The sequence below is a fragment of the Alligator mississippiensis genome, chromosome 4, assembly GCF_030867095.1.
Source record: "Alligator mississippiensis isolate rAllMis1 chromosome 4, rAllMis1, whole genome shotgun sequence".
Lineage (NCBI taxonomy): Eukaryota > Metazoa > Chordata > Crocodylia > Alligatoridae > Alligator > Alligator mississippiensis.
In genome coordinates, this window is record NC_081827.1 from 8,144,669 (window position 1) to 8,167,975 (window position 23,307).

Sequence of the window (23,307 nt, forward strand, 5' to 3'; positions counted from 1 at the left end):
GGATGGTGCATTTTCCTCTAGAGCCTTGGCTGGGAGAAGGCAGGAGCCATGGTTCAGGGAGAAAATCAACATCTTGGGTAGAAAATTAAATCAACTGAGCAACCTAAGCCAGGACCCAAACACGGCCGCAATAGCAGCCGCAAAGCTGGCTCCTAAATTGAAATGTGTTTTGCCGGGGATTGTCCACCGGCTCTGGGAGTTATTATTTCCATCTCTCTAGTTATGAATTAATTTCGAGAGAACTTAATCATCCTGCTCCCCCCGACAGCCCCCTCTTTCCTTTTCCTTCTAATTTTCCACTTGGCTGGGAATTCTCTGACAGTGAAAGTTCAGGCTTAGGGGAGGTCTCTGCAAGCTGCTCCATTAGACTGGATAATCTCATTGGAGCCACTGACTTGAATAATAACACCTATACCTCGCACGCCGCACTGTATTCAAATGATGCTTAACACCTCGGACTGCAGGGACGGCTGGGGCAGCTGGAGAGAGGAGGAGGCCGGTCTGGCGTCTGCACCCAGAGCTGTGCATCTCTGCTCTGCCGCAGGTGTGAGGGCTTTGCTGTTGGATCCCAGCCCCCTTTCCCTTGCTTTGCCACCCCTGTTTGCAGAGGCGCTATTCCTGACCTGTCCTCATGGAAGAATCAGGCCTCAGATATAGGTGTCTGGTGTTTCTTTCTTTGCCTGCCTGTTTTTTTGGTCCTTCGGCCCCAGAATCATATGTTGGATTTTAAGTGTGGATGGTGCCAAGCATGAACTCATGCATCGGGGCTCAACTTGCTATGCTCAAAACGAAGCCAGGACCTGTGTTCCCACTTGGATGTGGCTGGCATCTCGTGATCTTGTGGCATTTCACCAAGAGCCCCTACTCTGGATGTGGACTCCCATCTTTAGCCCTTACACATCACATGCAGGGACTCTAGCCCTTGCCCTAGAGCCCAGCAAACGACCTGCGCAGGTAGAAGAAATAACCCTCCTCCCATGGCATCCCATTGCGGCTGTGAGCATTAGACGTGGTGGTGGCTCCCAGATAAGTGGCAAGCAGTTGGCAAACATCAGGAGGTTGTTGGGTTTTTTAAAATCATTTTGAGCATTAAAGGGAAGGAGAATTTGGGAGAGAGAGAAAGACACCTGGCCTGTATAATAAATAGCTCTATTGTCTCGCATCTGACAGCCCAGCTTGAGAGAGGTCAGTCATATCAGCACGGCAATTTTTCAGCATTTAATCCATCCTTTTCCTAACACGTCTGGACAAGGGGACGTTCATATATCATGTGCCAACAGCTTATTCCCTGCAGCCAAAAGCATCGGCTGAGAGCCCAAGCCGTGCCAGAGCCATGCTGCCAGCTGCGGACACTGGTCACCAGTAAGATACTGGTGTGAGAGAGGATGGGCAGTGGTCACCAGTAAGATAAACCTGGTGAATCCCCTTGTGTCTAGAAGTGACAAAGTATGAGGGCTTCCTTCTGGTGGAGGAGCTGGAGCAAGACAGGTGCAGGGGATGACATTTATAGTAGTGTGCAGCTTTGGAGGAGCACCGGGCTAATTCTCCTGGCTCTTCCAGAGTGGTGACCTGATAAGACAGGCCTGGCCAGGGGCTTGCTCTCTCCCCAGCCTCTTTTCCCAGCCTGTCCCGATGTCCCTCTGGTTTCTCAGCTGCCCCAGGACCAGGTAGAGCTGAGCGAGAGAGACCCCCCTCCCTGCATTTCCAGGCATGGTTTTTCACTGCCCGTCAGCACACGTAAGGAAGATGCAGTGCTCGGAGAAGCCCCTTTTCAAGACCTCCCTGTGATCCTTGGGATTCAGACCCCCAGCATCAGGGAGGACCCTCGAGGCGGCAAGAGGAACGATTGTAAGGGGGAGCCGGCCAAGAAAGAAGGAGCTGGGAGGAGAAAGAGAGGGAAGGAGGAAGTGGGGAGAGAGAAGAGGGGAAAATTGAGAGAGAGGACAGACCAGACTAGTGGTTCTCAAACTTTTTGACTCAGGGCCCCCTTGTTAGAGTCAAGGCTGCTCTTGCAAAATGCCAGCTCTTAGCTTTCACTCTTTTTTGACTACAGAAAAAACACTAGAGCAAGTCTTCTGTTGCAAGGAGCGCAGACAGATCGCAGGAGGGCCAAAGGCTTTGAACACTCTGGTTTCCTATTTGAAAACCCTTATGAATCATGTAGGTGCCTGCACACCTACCAGTGCCAATATTGCATGGTACCCCGTAGCACCCATCAAAGGGTCTGGCAGCACCCCAAGGTGCTGCAGCACTGTGGTTGGGCATCATTGGATTGGATGGAGAGCAAAACATGGGAGGAAGGAGCAGAAAGAGTCCTTGCTTCTCTCTGATGGAGGGAGATGACTCCTGGGGACACGAGGGACACTTCTGCACACCTGGAGCAGCAGCCCCAGGCATCTCTTGTTTCGGAGACTGCCCCGTGCGACTGTTGCGGGCCGTCCGTCCATGCCAGCCTCTTGGCTGCTTGCATTGCTAAGACATAAGCAGTGTGGAGGATCATTAGGGTAGATGGATATAGAGGATGGTGTCGTGGATTATCACCATCCAGGCAGAGACCAGAACCTCCAGAGAGGGGCCTCAGCTGCACCCCCAGGCACTGCACATCAACTGCTTGGTTTACACAGGGAGGCGTCCTGCCCCTCTGCCCTCCACGTGGTCCTGGCTACACGGGGCATTTTAGTGCAGTGCAATGGGAGAGCTCACCCTGGCACATCTGGCCATGGTTCATGCACTGGACATCTTAAAGTGAACGGGTGTTTTCTTTGTTCTTGCTTCAAGCTGAGAAGCAGAGAGAGACCGCGCCGGCCAGCAGTGTGCTTACTCAGCTGTCTGGGATGTTATAGCACTGACCAAAAGCCAGTCTCAGCAACGCAAGCAACTGAAAGCCACAAGTGTAAACACATTTCCTCCCTTATTTATGATCTCCGAATCCAAGTGAGAAAGTTAACTGCTGGAAGAGCTCACAGCCAGCCCCAGCGATGGGTCTTATGTGCCAGCAGTCCCAATGAGCTGCAGTTTCTGGCTCTGCTGCTTCTCAACCCCATTTTGACACCGGGCTGTCTCTACCCTACTCCTGGAGAGAGGAGGGCCAGCAACTTCTCACCTCCGTGACTGCTCCCGCTGGGAAGAAAGTCCCTTTCAGTAGTATTGGTGCTGCCCTCAGTCTCCATCTACGTGGCCACTCTCGGGACCTCCCCGCAGCACTGGGGTCATGCATAGAAGAAGCCGCAGGCCTCTCTGTGACCACCCCATCCTGCACCTCATCCGGTGCAGATTGCCTGGCTCCCTGATAGCCCTGGAAGCCAGGAGAGGAACGATTTGGCAGGTCTTAGGTCATGCTTCAGAGCATGAGAAAAGTTTAGGCCCAGAGGGACAGTTTCTGTCTGTGGCTATAAGCTATATGGCTTATGGCTATAAGCAGCAGCTCTGCCTGCCAGCCAGGCTACTGGGAACAAGACAAGAGAAAGGATGCAGCGCCAGGGGTAGGCAGGTGGGAAGGAGGCGATGGGTGACAGAGCCATGTGAAACCCCATCTGAGCTACGCTGCATAATATAGGTATCCTAGCCGGCCTATATAAATGCAGCCGTCAGGTCCCAAACGGTGATGCTAGCTGAGGAAGAGCTGCCAATGGCAAAGATGAAGCTCTTGGCCTTATCCCCAGCATCCTGCCCCTCTGATGGTTTGCTGCAGGGCTTTGTCAGCCAGGAGCAAGCTGAAACAGCCAGCCCTGAAAAATAAATCCCTTATTTATTATTTCTCTGTATTGGAAGGCCCTACAACCTCCCCATGAGATGAGGCTGTGTCAGCTCCTCCTTACGCCACCTCTCAGCAGTCCCATCTCCTGAGCCTGTGTCTTTTTTTAACTCTGACTCACCCAGAGGATTCAAAGGTGCCCACTACTTCTGGGTGCCTCTGGTTTTGTGTGCCCGTCCTGGACACCTCCGGCCCTGCCTAACAGCAGCTGTGCTCCCGTTGGCTTTGTCTGCTGGGTGTTCAACATGGGTGAGCATCCAGCCGTTAGCAATGAGGCGGCAGCAGCAAATAGTCCAGCCTTGGAGTTGGCTCGGACTTGTTCCCCCGATCACGTGGAGATGCTCCCTGAATGGGGCTCAGGTCGGGAGCCCAGCACTGCCTCCTTGGATAATACTTTCACAGCAGCCACACCTAGGAGAGGCTGCAGAAGTGCACGGAAGTATTGGCGGTGTTATCTCCCTGGGTCCCAGGGAAAACACAAATATTATGAGCATGAATAAGAACCGCCATGATAGGATGCTCTCTGGGAAAAGTAATTTCCTTCATTAATTACTTGCCTTATCTCCCCACCCTTGTTTCCTTTCTCTCCCTTTCTTCTTTTTAATTTTCTCTAAAATTGTTGTAAGTGAATTCGGTACTGGAGAAAGTTGCTTTACAGTCTCCTCAGAGATACCAGGCTGCTCTCTACAGAGATGCCCTTATGACTATTCAAGCCATGTGCCTCCAGCTAACCCAGCAGGGACTGTCCCCTCTGTTCAGTCCTTAGCTGCTTGTGCACGGGTAGGATGGTGCGCTTCATTGCCTTCTCCAACTGGCCTAGACCTCTCCTCTGGCATGGGCTGCCTCCAAGCTCACAGCATTGCTCTGTGCTGACTATAGCTCGGTGCTTGCAGGGTGCACGTTCGAGCCTTTCCCTGGCTTTTGGGTGTGTTATGGGAGTCTCTTCCCACTTCCAGCCTCTGGCCTTTGTTACACTTGGTTAGCTCTGAAGCAAAGAAGCTGGAAGGGCTTTGGAGCCGGGAGTTTTCCGAGCCACAGGACAGGGCCCCTGCAGGCTCAGAGATGCCCTTTATCGTCATTACTATTTTAAGTGAACTTGCAGCATCAGGTGGGAGTTGGCCTGAGGCAGTGGCACCCCGCAGAGGCCCAGACTACAGCAGCTTATAGGCATGGGGTTGAGGGCCTGCCTTCAAATCTTGGATGTGGCAGGGCTGCTGTTCAAGATGAAGGTAGGCATGGTAGGCACCTGTCTAGGGTGGCTCGGGAAGAGCGAATGCCTCGACCGTGCAGTGCTTGGACCTGGAGGTCCCTTCCACCCCTCCGTCTCAGTTGGAAACTTGTGGAAACTGGCCCCCAAACAGAGTAAATTAATCCCAGCGAGGTCCTGTGCACTGAAATGCCCCACTGATGAGTGTGAACCATGAGTTGCTTGGCTTCTGGCACTTGACTGGTGCTCCGGCATTGCCTGCATTGGCATCTTTGATCTCGAGGGCTCTCCATGCAAGGCGGGCATTGCCTAGCTGGAAGGGGGAAGATGGGTCTCTCGAATACCGAACACAGCTGGCTGCGGGCCGGGTCTCCTCATTCCCCTTCCTCGTCTCCCTCCAGCTCCGTGCCGCCTGCCATTGGTGCCAGCAGGCAGCTTCCAGCTCTGCAGGGGACAAAGGCTCGGAGCTGCCAGGGATTTGCATGTAAAATGTTTCGGGGCCTGAATGAACAAGGAATCCCCCTCCTCGCTGCCCCCCCAAACACAAGCAGGTCTGGTGGGAGCTGGTGCTGGCTCCGGGTCCCCTCCGAACCGGCAGGGCCTTCTTGGGGGTGTTTGGTTCCTTCTGTGCCCAAGGGGGGGATTCATTCGATTGCACAGGGCACCCGCGGGCAAGATTAGCAATGACAAGACAATCTGCAGCCTACAAGGGAGGGGGGCTGTTGATTAAGAGCCTGGATTTGCAGGGCAGGGGGTGGGTGAGCAAATCCCAGGCTCCCGTGTCCCCTCGAGGCCTTGGGGGAGTGTTTATTCAGTCGCTCTGATGGAGGGAGGGGCCCACCTGGGGACGGAGATAAGGGGCTGGGGATGGGATTGAGGTTCTGCAGCATAAGCAGGGCGAGTTATCAGGGCAGAAATTCGGCTTCTATTACCATGCATTAGAATAGATTAGCAGCCAGAGCAATTATCATCGGCACTCTCTTTGGCAAAGTAACAGGGTTGGCAGGCACGTGTGGGTCAGCGTCTCCCTTCCTGACTCCCCGCCTCTCCTTAAACTCCCAGTCAGGCCAGAGGTCCAGGGCAAATGGCTTACTCCAGCTCCTCTCTACGGCCGTTTGGTCCAACCTTTGCCCAAGCTGGCTTTAAATGACCAAAGCCCATGAGTTAGCATAGGGGAAGGATGTTAAACGCTGCCTTAGATGGAGAGAAATCTGGATCCGCTCCCATCTCTGCCACTGCCTTCTGGTGTGACCTTGGGCAAACCGCTTAGTCCTGCTGTATCCCAAAGACACCAGCAAGGGATGCTTTTAAGGGTAGGTTTGGACCAACACGTGTCTGGGATGGTTTAGTCAGGGATGATCCTGACTTGAGCAGGGAGCTGAGATAAATGACCTTGTGCGGGCCCTGCTAGCCCGTGTATGGATTGGGGCAACCACCCTTCCTTCCTGCCCTGCTACCCTAGACCGTGAGCTTTGCAGGAGACCAGGTGCCTGTGCAGCACCTGGCACAACAGGGCCTGATCTCAGCTGAGGTTGCTGTCCTGAGCTTACTTTTCTCCCCTCTAACAGATCCCGGTGCCTGGTTCTGCCCCTTCTCTCGTGCCCTGTTAAACTTCACCTCCTTTCCCCCCTTTCTTTTGGAGGTGTTTGCAGGCTCCTTCAGTGACCGTGCCAGCAGATACCATGTGGTGTTGAATCCTTTGCAGGCCCTTTGCCCCTTGTCCCGCAGCAGGGGAGAGCAAACTAGCCAAAGCCCCTGTGCCTGCCAACTGGAAGGGTTGGTGGAGAGATCAGGGGAGAAAAACCCAACAAGATTCCCCACATTATCCCACCCAGCTTAAGGTCAATTATAGCTGCATCTTGACATTTCTGGTGCTCCTCTCCTTAGGACCCTAGGGGAGACTGGAAATGTCAAAACATTGCTGGAACTGACCTTAAACTTTCTGTGCAGATGCAGCTTAGTTTTTTCCTCCCACTTCTCCACTCCAGGTGGGAAATCGCCAGGATCTGGCAGTGGCCAAGGCAACTTTCCCTCCCTCCTTCCCAGATGTGCTGTCTCTGCAAGCAGGAGTGATCTTGGGAGAGACCAGGCTGCGCATAAGCTGACCCGTACCAGCTTGCTTTCTCCCGTTCCCCATTTCATTGCTCCCCACTTGGCATCCAGAGGCAAAATCCACCCCGTTGCAGCGACAGGCCATCATGTCCAAGTCTGCCAGGACACTCAGACCACCACGGAGAGATCAGGAGGACCCAGTCTGTCACGTTCACACCACTCCAAGGGAGTTAATGCTCTCAGTTTGGCTCTGTATCTTATCTCTAGGCTCAAGTGAGCATCCCTCGAGCTGTTTGAATACGCCGGGTCATGATTGCACTTGGCTTCCATGGAGCTCCCTCTGCCGACCAGTTTATGCACAGCCTATCTGACCTTAATGGGATTCCTTATTTTAGGCAGTAGAGAAGAAATTGAGCTGCTTTCCCTTCCAGCCTTGCGTAGGGAGGAAGGGCAGAAAGTCCTAGGTTTCATCTGAGCGAGGATTTTAGGGGAACTGCTGAGTAGAAGTTGGCACCGAGCGCACGTGAGAAGGCAAAGTGCCACGTCTCTGTTCTCAGAGCAGATAACTCTCCTCTTATTCCTGACACACAAGCATTTGGGCCTGGGGATCCTCCATGGATTGCACCTGGTGTAAGTCTGAGTCCCATAGTGACATCCATCCAGTGGTGAGGACAGGGTGCCGGGATTCAGGACACCTTGCAGCTGCTCTCAGCTCTGCCACTGACGTCCTGCATGCCCTTTGGCAAGTCCTTTAACTTCTCTGTGTCCCAGAGGCCACCCCCCTCCAGGTGCGACATGGGGAGATGTTCAGCATTGTGGCATCTTTGGGAAGAAGCAAGGGTAGCAAAGCAAAAGTGAGGACTAGAATCAGGGTGGATTCCCTGGATCCTGTTTCTCTCACTCTTAAAGACTGAGATCCACCCGATTTCTGCATTGGAGGGAAGGGAGAGCCCTCTGACTTGGGACTTCCCTAAAACAGTTAGTCCAGCCTCTGCTTCCCTTTCTCTGGGAGAGAAGGGGACTCAGTCCCCTTGCCTGAACATCTCCATGACCCCCATTTGCCTTTTCAGCTTCTTCCGAGTCCTCAAGGAACATGTGGGTAAGACCCAGCAGTGGTGAAGGTAGTGGGGGCATCTTGGACAGGCGGCTGCTTCCCTGTATTTCAGGGGCATTTGCCCTGTTTCTACCCCAAACCAGTTGGGTTCAAGGCTCTGGTCCCTGTTCCACATGTGTGCACAGAGCCATTGGGGTGGGATTTTCACGCTGATGCTAGTCTTTCAAGAACGTCTCAGTCTGTTGTAGATCCTAATGCTAGGCAGGGATCCTGGTTTTCTCTGTTTAAAACTTCAAAATTTGGGGGATGACCCCTCCCCCCCCATCCATGTTTTTCCATGATTAAAATGAAACACCACTTTTTATCTAGTTGAACACAGTGCTTTATTGATGCATTTACAATTTGGAAGCAATTTGGAAGCCTACCAGTGCCTCAATCATTATAATAACACTACCTTGGCTTTGCAGGTGCCCCTCACTCCCAACCCACAGTCTCCCACCCGCCCCAGCCCTGCTGGTGCCCCTCGCTCCTGGCCTCCAGGCCCTAGCCCCCCCCAGTGTGTGGGGAAGGGGTGGTGTGGGCATGGGCAACACCATAGGCTACACACTGGGGGGAATGGGAGGCATGTGCCCCCCAGATTTCTGTGCCCACAGTAGGGTACGGGCCTGCAGCCTGGTCATAGATTGCATACACATTAGGGCTGGAAGGGACCTCGCAAGTCCATCGAGTCCAGCCCCCTGATATAGGCAGGAAGTCTGCTGAGGTCAAAGTCTGCTGGGGTAAGACCAGCACCAGGCAAAAGCCACCTTAGCGGCCCAGTGGGTGGGACCTGGCATGGGAAGGAGCACTGTGCCACCGTAGCTGCCAAAGTGAGGTATCCCCTGCCCACTTGGCAGCAGCGGAGGGGCACAACTCTGCACTGATGCCACCACCGCCATTGGGAGCCCTGCACCCGCTGTGCCACTATGGCCATCAAAGTGAAGTGGAGCAGCTGTGGCAGCGCAGAGTTGTGCCCCTCTGCTGCTGCCTGGTGGGCAAAGGGGCCTCACCTTGGCAGGCACAGCTGTACGGTTCTCCTGGTGGTAGTGGTGGTGATGGCGGTGGCAGCTCTACGCCTCCCCACTCCACTCCACCTTCCTGTGCTGGGTCCTGCCCACTGGGCCACAGAGGCGGCTTCTGCCTGGTGCTGGTGGCCAGGCTGCAGACCCACACCCTGCTGTGAGCACAGAAATCTGGAGGGGCACATGCCCCCCAATGCATAGCCTATGCCCCCCTGCTAACCCATGAATTGCCTATGCCCCCTGCCCTCTCCCCCATTGCCCTGCACATTGCCTATGCCCCCCTACCTTCCCCCTGCATCGGCTATGCCCCCCACCCCATAGGCTTACCAGTAGGGAGCTACAGGAGCTGCTCTGCATCATTTTCTGCCTGGCAGCACTGCCAGCCATGTGCATGCATGCCCTCATATATACGCACGTGGCCCCCTGCCTCTGAGCGCCCTCCTCCCACTGCCCCCAGCCCCAAGCAGTCCCTTGCAGGCTGAATCTCTGCCAGTCTGCAAGGGGTAACCTATGGTTTCCTTGGTTTTTCTCCTTTAAAGGAGAAAATCCACATTTTTCCATGGGAAACAGAAAATGTGGATCCCTGTCCTGGGCTCCCCTGTGTCTGGTGTAAAATCCAGTGGGCTGCACAGACCCAGTTTCCTTGCGCCCGGCTTTCTCTCACACCAGTCTGAGCATGCGCAGAAATGCTGGGGCTCCAAGCCCTACACCCACAGCATCCCTGGCAATGAAGCCACTGCAATGAGGAATAACATGGACATGGAGCAAGGCCAGTCGGTGTCATATGGGCAGGAATGAACACGGCGTGATGACTCCACATTGGGTTTTGGCCACGTTGAGTCAAAACCAAAATCCACGTGGGATGCTTTTGTATTAAACGCTGACATTTTCCATAAAAAAAGGATGCATTATTTGACCGCTGCAAGCAAAGGGGAGGAAATGTGAGGCAGGGCTTTATTCTCATATGGGTGTCCAAAGAAAAAATTCCTCTCGGGCTGGTTGAACCGGGGGCTTCTCCCTTCTCTTCCTTGGTCTCCACTCGCCGTGCCGCTCAGCATGGCTTCCAGTGAGACCCCCCTGAACCGGCTCTCGAGGTCAGCAAAACAGCCCCATACTTCTGCGCATGGCCCAGAGGCCCCGTGCCCCATCACGGTGGGACACATCGCCCGAATTCAAAACACCCCATTGAACAACACGTAGCCAAAGAGACGGTTGTGCCATCGTATTGGGGTTCGGAAGCTGTCAAAAATAAGGACGGCTAGAAAAGGTGGGCACAAGGGTGATTGTGACTTTTAAATGCATTTAATTCGTCGTCACAAACGATACAGAACGCCGGCCTATTGTCAGGTACGGGCATGAGAGAAAGGCCTGTTGCTCTGGGGACTGCCTGGCTACAAAAGAGCATGATCTGATTGAAGAGCAGGACGTATGGAGGGGTCTTTGGGAGATCTAGAGCAATGTCTGTACAGAAAGCTTCCCTCCATCAATGGGAAATGAGAGCTGGGCAGCACACCGGTCTCTCTACGCAGCCACCAGCATCCTGTAAAGCCCCTTGTGCCAGATGGGTGCCCCGGTGCTGCTACCACCAAGGGAAGGTGGGCAATGGGGTCCCTTCCCCTGGCATTCAGGAGGGAAGGGGTAATTCATCCAACAGCTAACCTTAGCTTTCCCTCCCCCCATCACCCACAGACAGACCCTCTATAGTAGCTCCTTGCTAAGGGGAAGGGGCTCCTAATCTGCCCCAGGTGGATGGCAGGCATTGCCTAGTGACACGAGCGTCATCTCTGGACAGCACGGGACTTGAACCCTGCTCTCCTGAGTCCCGGCCTAGTGCCTGAATCTCTGCCTTGGTTTATGGCACGCTGGGCTCTGCCCCGGACCGTGCTGCGGACCCCCGTGTGCCTCCGGTTCCCCTCGCTAAGTGGGAATGCTCTCCACCCGCCAGGGATGTTATGTGGATTAATTAGCTCTGGGCAAAGCCCTGTGAGATCCTTGGATGAAAGATGCTATAGAAGAGCAGAGCATTAATTTAATATTATTAAAGTAATTGGTTAGTGGATAGAGAGCAGAGGGTTGGAGTTAGCAGTATTTATTCTTCCTGGGAGCTGAGGAGGAAACCACATCCCACATGGGTCTGCAGTGGGACCAGGTTTCTTCATACTCGTGCTAAAAAAGGGAGACAAAGCAGGACCTGGGACTGTTCGACGTGCAGCGGATGCGAAAAGAGCAGGAGCGATTACGGCACGGAGGAAAGCAGGTTTTTGTACACTGTAGTCCTATGAGAATAAGCTCGGGGGTGGGATATGGCATTTTATGTGTCTTAAGTGTAACATGATGCCATTGGGTGGAAACACTGCCCAAGCTAATTATAGTGTGAACAGCACTGAATTAGATTATGCAGCAGTGGAAACGGATCCAGGCATATTGACAGACCTGATGTTTTCGTTACTGATGTTTTATTAAAGGGAAGCAGAATTATTGGCAGTACAAGGTATTTTCCTGTGTAAGCAGTAATGGAGAGGGCATCGGACGTGCCAGATAAGGGAATACAGCAGAGTTAAAGAAACCTTTGGGGGATCGGGGCAGATACAGACTTTTATTAGATCAGGCTGTGGAGCGGTTTGCATTTAATCAGGCGGTTTGTTCCACAGCTTCCCTCGGCTGGGCCGTGCGGTGCCTCACATGTGAGGTGCATCACATTTCTGCGGTGGGGCTTGGTTTCTGCAAGTGCTGCTTAACATAAGACTCCCCCTTTTCCATTATGTATAACTTTGCCACACTCAAATTGCTCGGCTGGCTGTTCCCTGCACTGGGCGGCTGCTTCGAGTGGGCTGTTTGTTTGCATGCTTGCCTTGATTTTTAATTTCAGTACAAAAACAATCAGTCCTTTCTGAGAACAAGCGTGGGGCCAATGACCTTGCTTTGCCCACTTTTATGGTAGCAGTGGCATGGACAAGTGGTAGCGCCTCCCTACGTCGGGGCTTGAAATTTGGTGGGAGGGTCAGGTCCATGCACCTGCTGTCAGGTGGAGGTGCCTCTCATCCTCCTCCAGCACTGGTTCCCATAGAGGACGGCAGTGTGCTACCACTACTGCTTGCCCTGCTAGCCCAGGGGACAGAGATCTGTGCTGCAGATCTCACCCGCTGCTTGGTCCCACCCGACAGCTTTTCTGTTCAGCCAGCTTGTGCTTGATTTTGTCATTAGGATGTTAATTAGGGTGTAATTAAACCAAGTGCTAGGATGCATATGCATGCAGGGGGTTGGAGGGGGGTGCAAATTAGAGGTGCCCACGGAGCTTTAATTCTGGCACGTCCAAATTCCTGAGTCCTTGCCTTTGTAACCTTAGCATGACACCAGCACAGTTTAGGGTATACTTAGCAGTGCTATTTCCACAGCACCATGAGGCCTCAGTGAACTCAGGGCTTTGCTGTATAGGTCAGTCCTGGAAGCCAGCCCTTGCCCTGGACACTTCACCATTGAATCACGTATTAGATGATAGTACCCAGGTGTCCTGACAGGCCTCATCTCCCCTTCTAAGCTCCCCAACTCACTTCTAGCTGCTTGCTAGGTGTAAGGGCTGACCTCGAGGGCTGACACACCAGAAGCCTGGCTTCCTGCCTGTCTCATTAATATTAAGCAATCAGGACATTTCCCAAACGTTGCAATCAGAGGAACGGTTTGTGGAGTCAACTCCCAAAACTCATCTCTGCAATGCTTTGGTTGTCCAATATCAGGCCGGCCGGAGGTCGTTCATGCTGGGCTGTTCCCACGAGGGGTTGCTCACGTGATAGTGTTCCCTTCTGTATTTTGCTGGGATCTTTGTGCCCATTTGGTTCTCTGAGAGTGCTGTACAAGGATCTCCAATGAGCATTTCCCACTGGGATTTGCTCAGAGATAAGGGACTTGCGGTTTACCAAGCGGTTAACGTTGTCTCCTTCCAGCCCTCCAGAGACCCAGCCTTTAAAATCCCCCATGCAGCACACAGCAGCACTAAAGCAGACTCCTGGGATGCTAAAAGGGGTGCATTATGTCAGTGCCCTGATATTTTGCTGCTATCATTTTCCAAACCAGGCTACAACTTCTAGGGAAGAGCTGAGATCTGCCGTGGGCCCCTTCTTCCACCAGAGTAGGAGAAACTTTCCCCCCACCAAGAAAGATTCATCACTTTGCGGTTCAGATGACAATTCTCGTTTCAGCCAGGTTCAACTAAAAGAGAGAAGCCCAAAGCTTGGATTCAGATCCAGGCTTCCCCAGAGATCAGGAAGGCCAAAATCTTGGGCTTGGTTTGGACCTATCAGGAGCTCTTGCCTCGCAATCAAAACCCTGCTGTGTAATATCCTGATTACTTTAGCCATTTAATCTGTCACGCGGTGGCACCTGGAGACCCCATTCATGGGCCAGGGCATAATTTTTCAGAGCACTGTGTATACAAAGAGTAAGAGAGCATCCCTGTCTGAACACGTGATGCTTTGGGGGATAACCATAACACAAATACCTCACTGGGAATTGAAAAAGCCAAAGTATGGCAGTGGGTGAATAATTTCACATCAACACTTAGCCTTTATAGGAGATTTTAACAGGGGTAATAGCACTTCTAATGACAAAGGCCATTGCTGACGCCCCCTGCAAGTCCATAACATTAACTTAATGGCAAAGGTAATTGGCCTGCAAGAGGAGCTGTCCTTGTAGATTAACCCTGGGATTTCTAGGTGATCTTTTCCTTCTAACTGCAACGGGTTGGCAATGAGTGTGAATAACATTTCATGTTGGTGAAAAGCAGATCAGGATAGAAACACTCTCAGCCTTAGTCATTCATATTAGAGTCCCATATTTACACCTTTGTAGGATCACACACAAGCAAAACTGGAAGGGACCGCAGGAAGTCATCAGATCCGGCACTCTGGCCCCTGCGTGAGGCAGGACCATCCTTGACTAAACCATCTTGTCCAAGTGCTTGTCTAGCCTAGTCCTAAAAGCGCTCTGCTGAACAACTACAAGGCATCTTGCCCCCCAAACCCCCAAAGCATCCTACCCTGCCGCAGGTAAAACAAAGGGGCAAGGGCTGTTGGAAAGGACCAGAAGCAATATGAACTATTATAAGACCAGTTAACACCCATCACAGTCTGAATGCAGCACCTATATGACTCAATTCTCACAGCCGCTGTGAAATAGGGAAGTGGCTATTAGCCCATTTTGTGGATGAGAAAAGCCGAGGCACCAGGTTGGCGGTTCATGAAGGAGTCATGTCTTTGGGGTGCTCAGCAATGACAACTCTGGGTGGCCCGCACCTTGGAAAACCAAGTTTGGTTTTCCAAGGTGCGGGCCACCCAGAGCTTTCATTGCTGTGCCCTAAGGTTGCAGCTGCCTTACATCTTCAGGATTTATCCTTGAGTATGCTAAATGAAGTTTTCCAAACCAAAGTCAATACTCAACAATGACACACCTGTGTAGGCACCCATAAGGCAGTGCAATGTGGGAAGCCATCAGGGCAGGGCGTGGATTCCCCTGGAGGACTCCTTCTCCCATGGAGTCTGTATGTTGGGTGCAGCATGCAGCCCCTACATGTGCAGCTGCAAGGGGATTTCACCAGCGTGGTGCACTTTTTACTCCCAAGCTCTGCTGGGTTGCAGTGACCACAGGAGTTGGCAGGTGCCACCCGTACAGGAGTACTGCAGCAGGCACGTATCCTGTATTCTCAGATAGCTTTGGTGTGCATAGTGGCGCAGGCTGTCTTTACAGGCTGGTCACCAAGCTCTCTGTGACCCGTGGCTCTGGGTGGGTGGTGGTATCCAAAGTCATAGGAGTCCATGTCTCCAAAATCCCACTGGTACTTGGTGACAGCTCAGCAAGGAGGCCAGGGGTCATGGGAACCATGGAGGTTGGACGAGCTTGAGGTTGAGGTACGTAGGGTTGTCAGGGTGAGAAATGCTTGCATTGCTCTCTGCTAATGGGGAAATAGAGGACTTGACTGTAGAGCTGTTCACCTTCCCACAGTGCCAGGTGGAGTCATTACACCATGCTCGTTCCTGCCCATATGGCATGGGATGGCCTCACTCCATGTCCATGCTATTCCTCATTGCAGTGGCTTCATTGCCAGGGATGCTGTCCGTGTAGGGCTTGGAGCCCCAGCAAAGTCCATTGGGTTGTGCAGTGATTGCAGCCTGCAGGAAATGTACTCGGCCCACTTCAAACTCCCATTGCAGTGTTGACGGGGCATGGTCTTCACTTCTTGTCCTAAATGGGTCCTGGGACCTGTTGAACCCCTGCCCCATTGGGCTTGGTGATAGTCCAAAGATCCCAGGAGATTGTGGCAAAGGGCTACTTGTCGAGTCCTGCTTTGTCCGTGTCGAATTTTTCTCGTTGCATCCCACATGACCACGTGCCATTGATCCCTGGCCCACTCTGTTCCCCTTACGCAGGTGCACAAGGAAGGAGAGATGCGAGCGGTCCAGCGAGCCCCGGAGATTCGCCTCGGAGATGAAGCAGTGTGTCCGGCTCACCGTGCATCCCAACAACATCTCCGTCTCCCAGTACAATGTGTTGGTAAGAAGCACTGACCCTCCCTTCCTCTGCCTGCTCCTCTGCAGGAGCAGAAAGGTCTCCCCTGCCCTCATGACCAGTCTTATGCCCCCAATTAATACACTCAAACTCAGCATTCATGGGAAGAAATGCCAGCTTGAATGGCTGTCTCTGATCCATCTGTGTGTCTCCATAGAGCTCCCTATTCCCCTGGGTTTCATCTTGACATACACTGTGGGGGGACTTTTTCTCTTCACTGAGAAGAGCTGATTGCAGTTCAGAATAGACTGAGCAAGCCTGTCAAGGGGACGTGTTTATACAAAACACCATGGCCACCAGCGAGGCTAGGATCAGTACCTGTGTGTGAACTATGCTCAGGTTGTACAACTGGGGCAGGTAAGAGCAGGATGGGGATGGGGACCATATTCATGTCCTCTGATTTCCCATCTGGGCATGTAGCAGTGTCTCTTTCTTGGCCAACCAAACAACCCGAGCTTGACACAGCTTTAACACAGAACACCCCGAGCAGAGGTTTGGAGATCCTAGAAACAGCATCTTGCAGGACATGTCTACCAGGGTCCGTGCTATGTTATCTTTAACCCTGGTCTTCCTCCGCACTAGCTTCGGAGCAGACAGCTATTAAAGCCAGCAAGTGGCATTGCCAGACTTCTAGTATTGTTCAAAATGAGATGCCAGCAGAGTAATAAGTGTTATCATTCCTTCTGGAGGGATTTTTTCTGAGACTGAGAATTTGCTGTGGAGGAACCATGTGGTTTCATCTCTGATGACACCGTTGATAGCTAGAGCGGTGCTTTCGTGTTGTTCATACCCTCCCACTAAGGACCAAGCTAGGACCCCTTTCACACAGGCCCCCAGCTGGTAACTTCTGTTGACTGTAGTCCACCCTGGGATTGGAAATGATGACCATGAAATGAAGAGCTTCATTTCCCTGCAGTGTCTCCTTGAAACAGTCAGTAGCCCACATCCTTTTGGGGTTTGGTGGAGTTGTTCGGCTATTGTCCATCTCCGGCTCTTAGGGCCATAGTTTCTGAGTTTTTTAGTCATTTAGCAAGAAGCCAGCCAGTCAAATCCTGCATGTCCAGTCATGGCTGCTTTGTTTCATCCTCTTAACTTTCCTATGACTTAACTTTCCCAGACTTCAAACAAGACTGATCTGAGACAGCGTAAGTCCTTTGTTCTTCTGGGAGTTCAGGGTTTCTTTATTTTTATTCTCTCAGTTGTCTCTTTGAATTCTTTTATGTTAGAATAAATCCTGGGGGAATGACTGAAAATGAGACCGGGATATGGAGCCTTTCACCTCTAGGTTACCGTGGTGGTGCAAATCAGCTCCGAACTATTGTGATCAGAAGTTGATGTCATTAGATCACTGTGCAGGAGTGTGTCAAATGAGCCAGAGGGTATCAGTGAGCAGGTGTCCCCATCCCAATGGCCACCATCACAAATGGCTTCTTGGCAGACCTAGAGGAAGCCCCACTTTGATCCCATTAAGTCTTGGGCACATCTGGGTTGGGGAGGCTCTTCCACATTGATACCAGGTTCTTCCCCAAGGTGAGGCTAGGAGGCATGCCTGTCTGGTCAGCCAACGTTTTGACCGATGACAGGGAGCATCCATGTGGCATTGATAAGCCAGCTTCTTTGGCATCACGGGTGTCCAGGTACGTGCTTATCACACCTGGGGCTAGTTCGGGCCCATGTGGCTGCCGTGGATTGTGTGGGAGAAGTTTGCTGCATTCTCTGCTCACAGCCGGGCTGAGGTGTTGCAGTAGTGTAGGAGTCCCTAGATATCAGTGGCCCTCGACATGTGGGCCCAGGCTTTTCCCTTGAGTCTGTGCTCTGATAGGTGACGTACCTGCACTCTGCATTTTGCACACTTATGAACAAGTTCCCTCTATGAAGAAGCAGCTGAGAGAGAGCTCTGGGCATTTCCTCCTCTGCTGATGGTGGCATATTAACAGGGAGGGAAGAAGGTCAGATCTACAGCCATTTAGTAGGAAGGCTACTTATCAAGCCCATCTAAGTCCCCAGGGCTTCTTGTTTTCTCCTCTTCCCGTCCAGTGCGAAGTCAGCAGGCACATACCTTCTTCACCAGGCAATGAACTGGCTCACATGGGCATTGTCTGCTAGTCAGATCAGTGATCCATCCTCTCTGGCCACCACTTATCACAGGGTGGCTCATGCTGGATGCCTTCAAGGGAGATGAAAACTCCCATGATGCACCTCACTGGGAGCATCTACATGTGCACCATTACTATGCAGTAAGTGAAAATTACTGCGCAGTAAGGGAGCACATCTACACATGCACACCCATACTGTGTAGTAACTATGCCGACTCGGGGTAAGGTACCTGCAGGTAGCAAATTTACTCCTGAGTAGTTACTGCGTAGTAAGAAACTTGTAGATGCCTTACTGTGCAGTAACCCTGTTTGTCTGGGTTGACTTGGAAGTAACTTTACTTCCAAGTCGGTGCATACACAGCATTACTGCACTGCAATGCCTACACGTGTAGATGCCGGTCTAAGAACCGCTTACTGCACAGTAAGTTACTGTGCAGTAAATGCACGTGTAGACATGCCCACTAGGTGGTAACATAGCAGGGAATTAACTCTCCGAACAAATGAATCTATTAGGTGCTATACTGCCCTGCCTTTTACCGATCTTTGCTAATCCCTAGAGGTGGAGCTCAGGTCGGTGACCAGGATGCTGAAGCACGCCTGTGCCTGGCCCGTCCATCTGTGGCCACGTGCATGGCAGTGGCAGGCATGGGTGGGGTGGGGATACCCGAGCAAGGCATCCCTGAGCACAGACCTGCCACTCCAAGTGGCAAGTGGCATGACGGCCCCGCATCCAAGCAGAGACTTTTTGGAGACTGACTGGTGAGGAAATGGCCAGCGGGAGTGTCCCATCCCACGCCGTGGGGCAGGACCGCCCGAGCCTCCGGCAGAGTTGCAGCGATGCCGCTGTCCCGCTAAAGGGAGCGAATACTTTTGGCTGACTGACGGCTGTAACTAGACTCTCTATACGCAGGAACTTGGTGCCAGAGACCTCCCTCTGTGGTGATGCTAGGAGAGGAGGCGTAGAGAGTTAGACTGGAGCGCTACAGTTTCTCTGTAGTCCGCAGAGTGCCTCTTGTGAGTAGCAGTCACCTTCCTCAGAAACCTTGTGCCGAAGGGCCAGCCAGCCCCCGTCTTCACAGCCGGCTCCTAAGCCCCCCTCTAGTATCCCACTTGCATGCCCGATACCGAGCACTCCACCCCACCGCCCCGGCTGTCCCTGCCCAGCACGGAGACGCTGCCTCGCCACCCGCCACTCGCGATGACATCTCCATCCCATCCCCACCCCCCGACCGGTGCTTTCTCTTGAAGGAGGGTCTGTGTCTAGCAAGAGGCTCTTTGTCCAACCTCTCCAGTGTAATTCTCTTCTGCGAGCCTCCTCTCTTGCTGAGCTCAATGCTCTCTGTCTGTCTCTCCCCATCCCGTTCCCCGCCCCCAACTACTTGCAGTTGGTCTTGGAAACCTACAACGTCCCAGAGTTGTCGGCTGGGGTCAACTGCACCTTTGAGGACCTTTCCGAGATGGACGGCTTGGTGGTGGGGAATCAGATCCAGTGCATCTCCCCTGCTGCTAAGGAAGTGCCCCGAATCGTCACAGAGAATGGTGAGTGTGCGACGCCCTCCCCGCCTGTGCCACCCATCTTCCCTTCCACTTGCTCCAGGACCCGAGCGTGGCAAAGGGGCTTGGAAAGACACTGCAAGCTTGTGCCAAAAAACTGGGGCTGAGTTGCTGCAACACTGTGACCCGTTGGTGGCTGAGAGCAGCAACGCATTAGGGCACGTGTCCATATTTGAGTGCCCCATCAGGTTCACGGTGGGCTTCATCGGGGGTGACTGTGTCAGGCTACTTTCTCATGGGGAGGACGAGCAGGCCTGCAGCAGTTATACACGGCGGTCACAGATGACTGCCTACTGCAGCGAGGAGCCTGTGCTGCCTGCCTGACTTCCGGGGAGCCTTTTGAAGCTGCCATCTCTTGCTTTTGCTGTACTTTGAGAACTGCAGTGGTGACTTGCATCCTGGTGAAGGTGCCCTGGGAGACCCCGCTGAGCCATGAGCCAGGCAGCAGCACAAAGGCCACCTTTCCTCCCACCTGTTTCAATCCTAAGCAGCCAGGAGACAATTCCCACTAAGTTGAGCTTGCTTACCAAGAAGCAGGCACGATACTGCTGGTGGAGGCTTCTCTAGAGTAGATGCTTGTCCTTTAAGGACCACCAACTTAAGACCTGCCATCCAACAATCCTTAAGTGATGGAGGCTGGATGAATGCCTGCAGAGAGTGTCTTCTGGAGCCTAATTTTCAGAAAACCTGAGCACTTGCAGTCCCTTCTGTTTTAACAGTGGGTACTTCACACCTCTGAAGACCCAGGGCCTTTTGTGCATTGCTGGAGGATGGGTCTTAACCAGGGGAGGAGAGGCTCTGGACCCGTGCCTCAGCCCCTGAGCCCTCCGGTTCCGGTTTTCATTATGCACAAGATGCCGGCAAAGTCATTAAATATGAAGCAGTTAGCAGAGCTGTCAAAGCCATCGGCAGCAGATGGGCAGCAGTGCTGGGCGCTGGCAGCAACACGTATTTAGGAGTGTGCGCGTGTGTGCATGCGCGCGTGTATTCGCAGCCAGAGATGAATTGTCAACCTTGCTTTGGCCTGATTGATTAATGACTCTTTCAGGTGAGGAGGAAGATAATAGAGGTGGAAGGGCCAGTTGGGTCAAAGCCTTGAATTAAACATGGGCTCCTTCCTCATCAAATTACTGCAATTATTTCATCTGAACAACATCCGCTGCTGATGGGACCAAGGGATTTAATCGGGATCTGTTGTGGGGGGAGCACAGTGGTTGGAGCTGGAAAGGGGTAATGGGATGGAGTGACATGGAGAGGGGGGTGCAGGCAGGCAAAGGGATAGAAACAGGAATGGAGAGAAACAGTGAGGGGAGTTGGGATATGGATGAGGCAGAAAAGAAGGTGCCCAGCTGTTTAGCTCTTATACCTCTTTTCGCTCGTAAGCTAAAAAACCATAGAGCAAGGCCCTTGTAGAGCTGGGAGAGGCTGCAAAGCAAGCTCCTGTAATGCCTGGCATGCATGTGAAGGACCTAGCTAAGCCTTGCTGGATCTTTGCCCTGGGTAGCTGTTTGTAAATGCTGTTAAGTAAAGGTTTGTGGTTGTGCCTGAGTTGAGCATGGTGGATCTGGCACTTTTTAGTGCCTGCTCCAGGAATACCAGGCAGGCTCAGCAAGCAGGCACCGTGCAGTCGATGCCCCTGTCCTCTTCTAGTCCTGATTCCCAAAGCAGCAGAGGGAGGTGAGGTAATGGTGTCCAAGCCTATAAACAAGGAGGGTAAAATATAGCTATCCCAAATCACCCGCCGTGCTCGCTCCATCTAAATCATCACACTGCTGCCTCAAGCCCAGAACTGGTGATGTATGCTTCAGGCTGTTGATGGGGATGGTCTTTTATAGGCCTAATCAATGAATTAATTAAGCTGTGCTGAATGGGTCTGATCAGTTTTAATTCTCAATAAAAGTAAGTGTTAATTCAACAGCATGAAGGCTTCTTGGAAGGAGCAAGCAAAAGGGGAGCGATGATGCTCAGGGGTGGGAGTGGGGGAGAGGGTCTGGGATTGACAGGGCACCGCAGCCCTTGTCCCTGCAGAGTTCAACATGCATCTGAGTTCAATGTTTCCAGGGGGAATACACAAGGCTCCCAGCCTCGTGCATATGGGAGTCCTCCCGGAAACCCCAGAGCATGGACCGTACAGTGATAACCACCACCCAGACCTGCCTCCCACCTGTATGGCATTCACAAGGCACTTTTCCCCTGTCTGTCTGTCTGTCTAAATGCAATGGTCAGCCCCCTCTGCAGTATCTCTCTGCTACTGCTCTCAAGACCTCGGTCTCCCGTGCCTGAGAGCAGCTGCCAAGGGCAGCCCTGCAATGACTCAATTGGTGCATTGCAGGGTTGGGGCATCCCAGTACATGAGGGTGGGTAGGGCATGCTTCTGGAGTGCCCGAGCCAGGACCTGCCGCCATTGCAGTGTAGATGCAAGTGGGACTTCATCTCCTGAGTCTCTTAGCTGCTTGGAAAATGTTGCCGAATACATTATTGCCTACCACCGTATGGTATGGCACTCTTCTGCCCAGGGAAGTATCAGTATCTGCCTCCTTCCCCTCCCTTATAGTATCACTAAGGGGTTTCCTATAATTGGATAGCATTTGCCTTGAGATGCAGTCAGACAAGTCAGGGCTGGAAAAGACCTGGCTGAACTAGATCAAGTCCATCCCATGTGCACGGAGCAGGCAGGAGTCTGGTGACAGGGGACAGAGCAGCAGTGTGGTTCTATACACTAGTCTTGGCCTGTATGGGCTGCTCCCTTCTCAAGGGCTGGACAGTGAGATGCACATGATTCAGACAACCAGAGTACTGGGCTGGGAGTGGAGAGATCCAGATTTTATATGCACCTATATGCGCACCTATATGCGTGACCAGGAGTGAGGCACTCCTGCTCTTGGTGCCTATGTCTGCTCCCAACCTTTGGTCTGATTAAATGGCAAGGTGTTTGCATAAGGGACTCTCTGTGCATGTGCGTGTATGAGACAGTGGAGGCACTGTGAAACACTTGGCCCCCATTGGCTGTGTTGTTGTGGGTCGTGTGACAGCACAGATTTTTTGCATGGCTCTTCATGGCCAGCTTGGTCACCAACAGAGCAATCCCATCATCTCTCATTGATCCTTATGTCTCTTCTGCAGGAGACCATCACATCGTGCAGCTCCAGCTCAAATCCAAGGAGACGGGCATGACTTTCGCTAGCACCAGCTTTGTCTTCTACAACTGCAGCGTCCACAACTCGTAAGTTGGGTCTCTCACCTGCAATTTCACATTGATTCTGTTTCAGCTCCATGTGCTGGCTGGTACAAGGATCCCGACGACTGCCAGTTAGGTGGGAAGGAGTCCTGAAATCATGGCCAGGAGAACTGGGGTGCCTGCAGAATCCCCTCCCCACTGGTGTAGAGGGTGCATGTAGACTCACAACATACAGAACATAGATCAGTGGTGCCACCGATTAGCCTGTTTTAGGTGAAAGGTCCCAAGATGTCATAGAAACACATTTCACCAGCAATGAGCTGCACAACATCCCATTCAGTCCTTGACTTTTCTGCTGATCCTGCCAATAAGGGAATTGGTTGGTGTCTTGGGGCAGTCATAGAGAAGTCAGGCTGGAAGGGACCTCTAGAGGTCATCTAGTTCAGCCCCCTGCCTGAGGCAGGTCATCCCTATTCAAACCATCCCATACAAACCATCGTTTAAACCCTACATAAGACCAACATCAACCCTGACACAACACAGACCTAGTACTGTAACCTGCTGCAGGTGGTGCCAATGCTGTATTGAATCAGATTAATCCAGATTCCAAACCCACTTCAGTAACCCTGGAGTAACTCACTAGCACCAGCTGTCTCTTCTACAACTGCACTGACCATGACTCCTGAAGTCATCATCTGATATGCCTCATCCCCAAATCCACCCTTAGCCTCTAGCTGGAGTACTCAGGTGCGCATAGGCAGAAAGCCACATTGAGGGAGTTGACTGGGAAAGG

At 52.5% G+C, this 23,307-nt stretch overlaps 1 protein-coding gene across 1 annotated transcript in view; it reads left to right on the plus strand.

Annotated features, from left to right (window-relative positions):
* Positions 1 to 23,307, plus strand: part of PLXNA4 (plexin A4) — a 523,137-nt gene that overhangs the window by 351,828 nt on the left and 148,002 nt on the right. Inside the window, exons 6-8 of the mRNA XM_014607569.3 lie at positions 15,548 to 15,671; positions 19,168 to 19,321; positions 22,460 to 22,559. Of these exons, the coding sequence (XP_014463055.1) occupies positions 15,548 to 15,671; positions 19,168 to 19,321; positions 22,460 to 22,559 (378 nt within the window). The remainder of the gene's footprint in view (positions 1 to 15,547; positions 15,672 to 19,167; positions 19,322 to 22,459; positions 22,560 to 23,307) is intronic.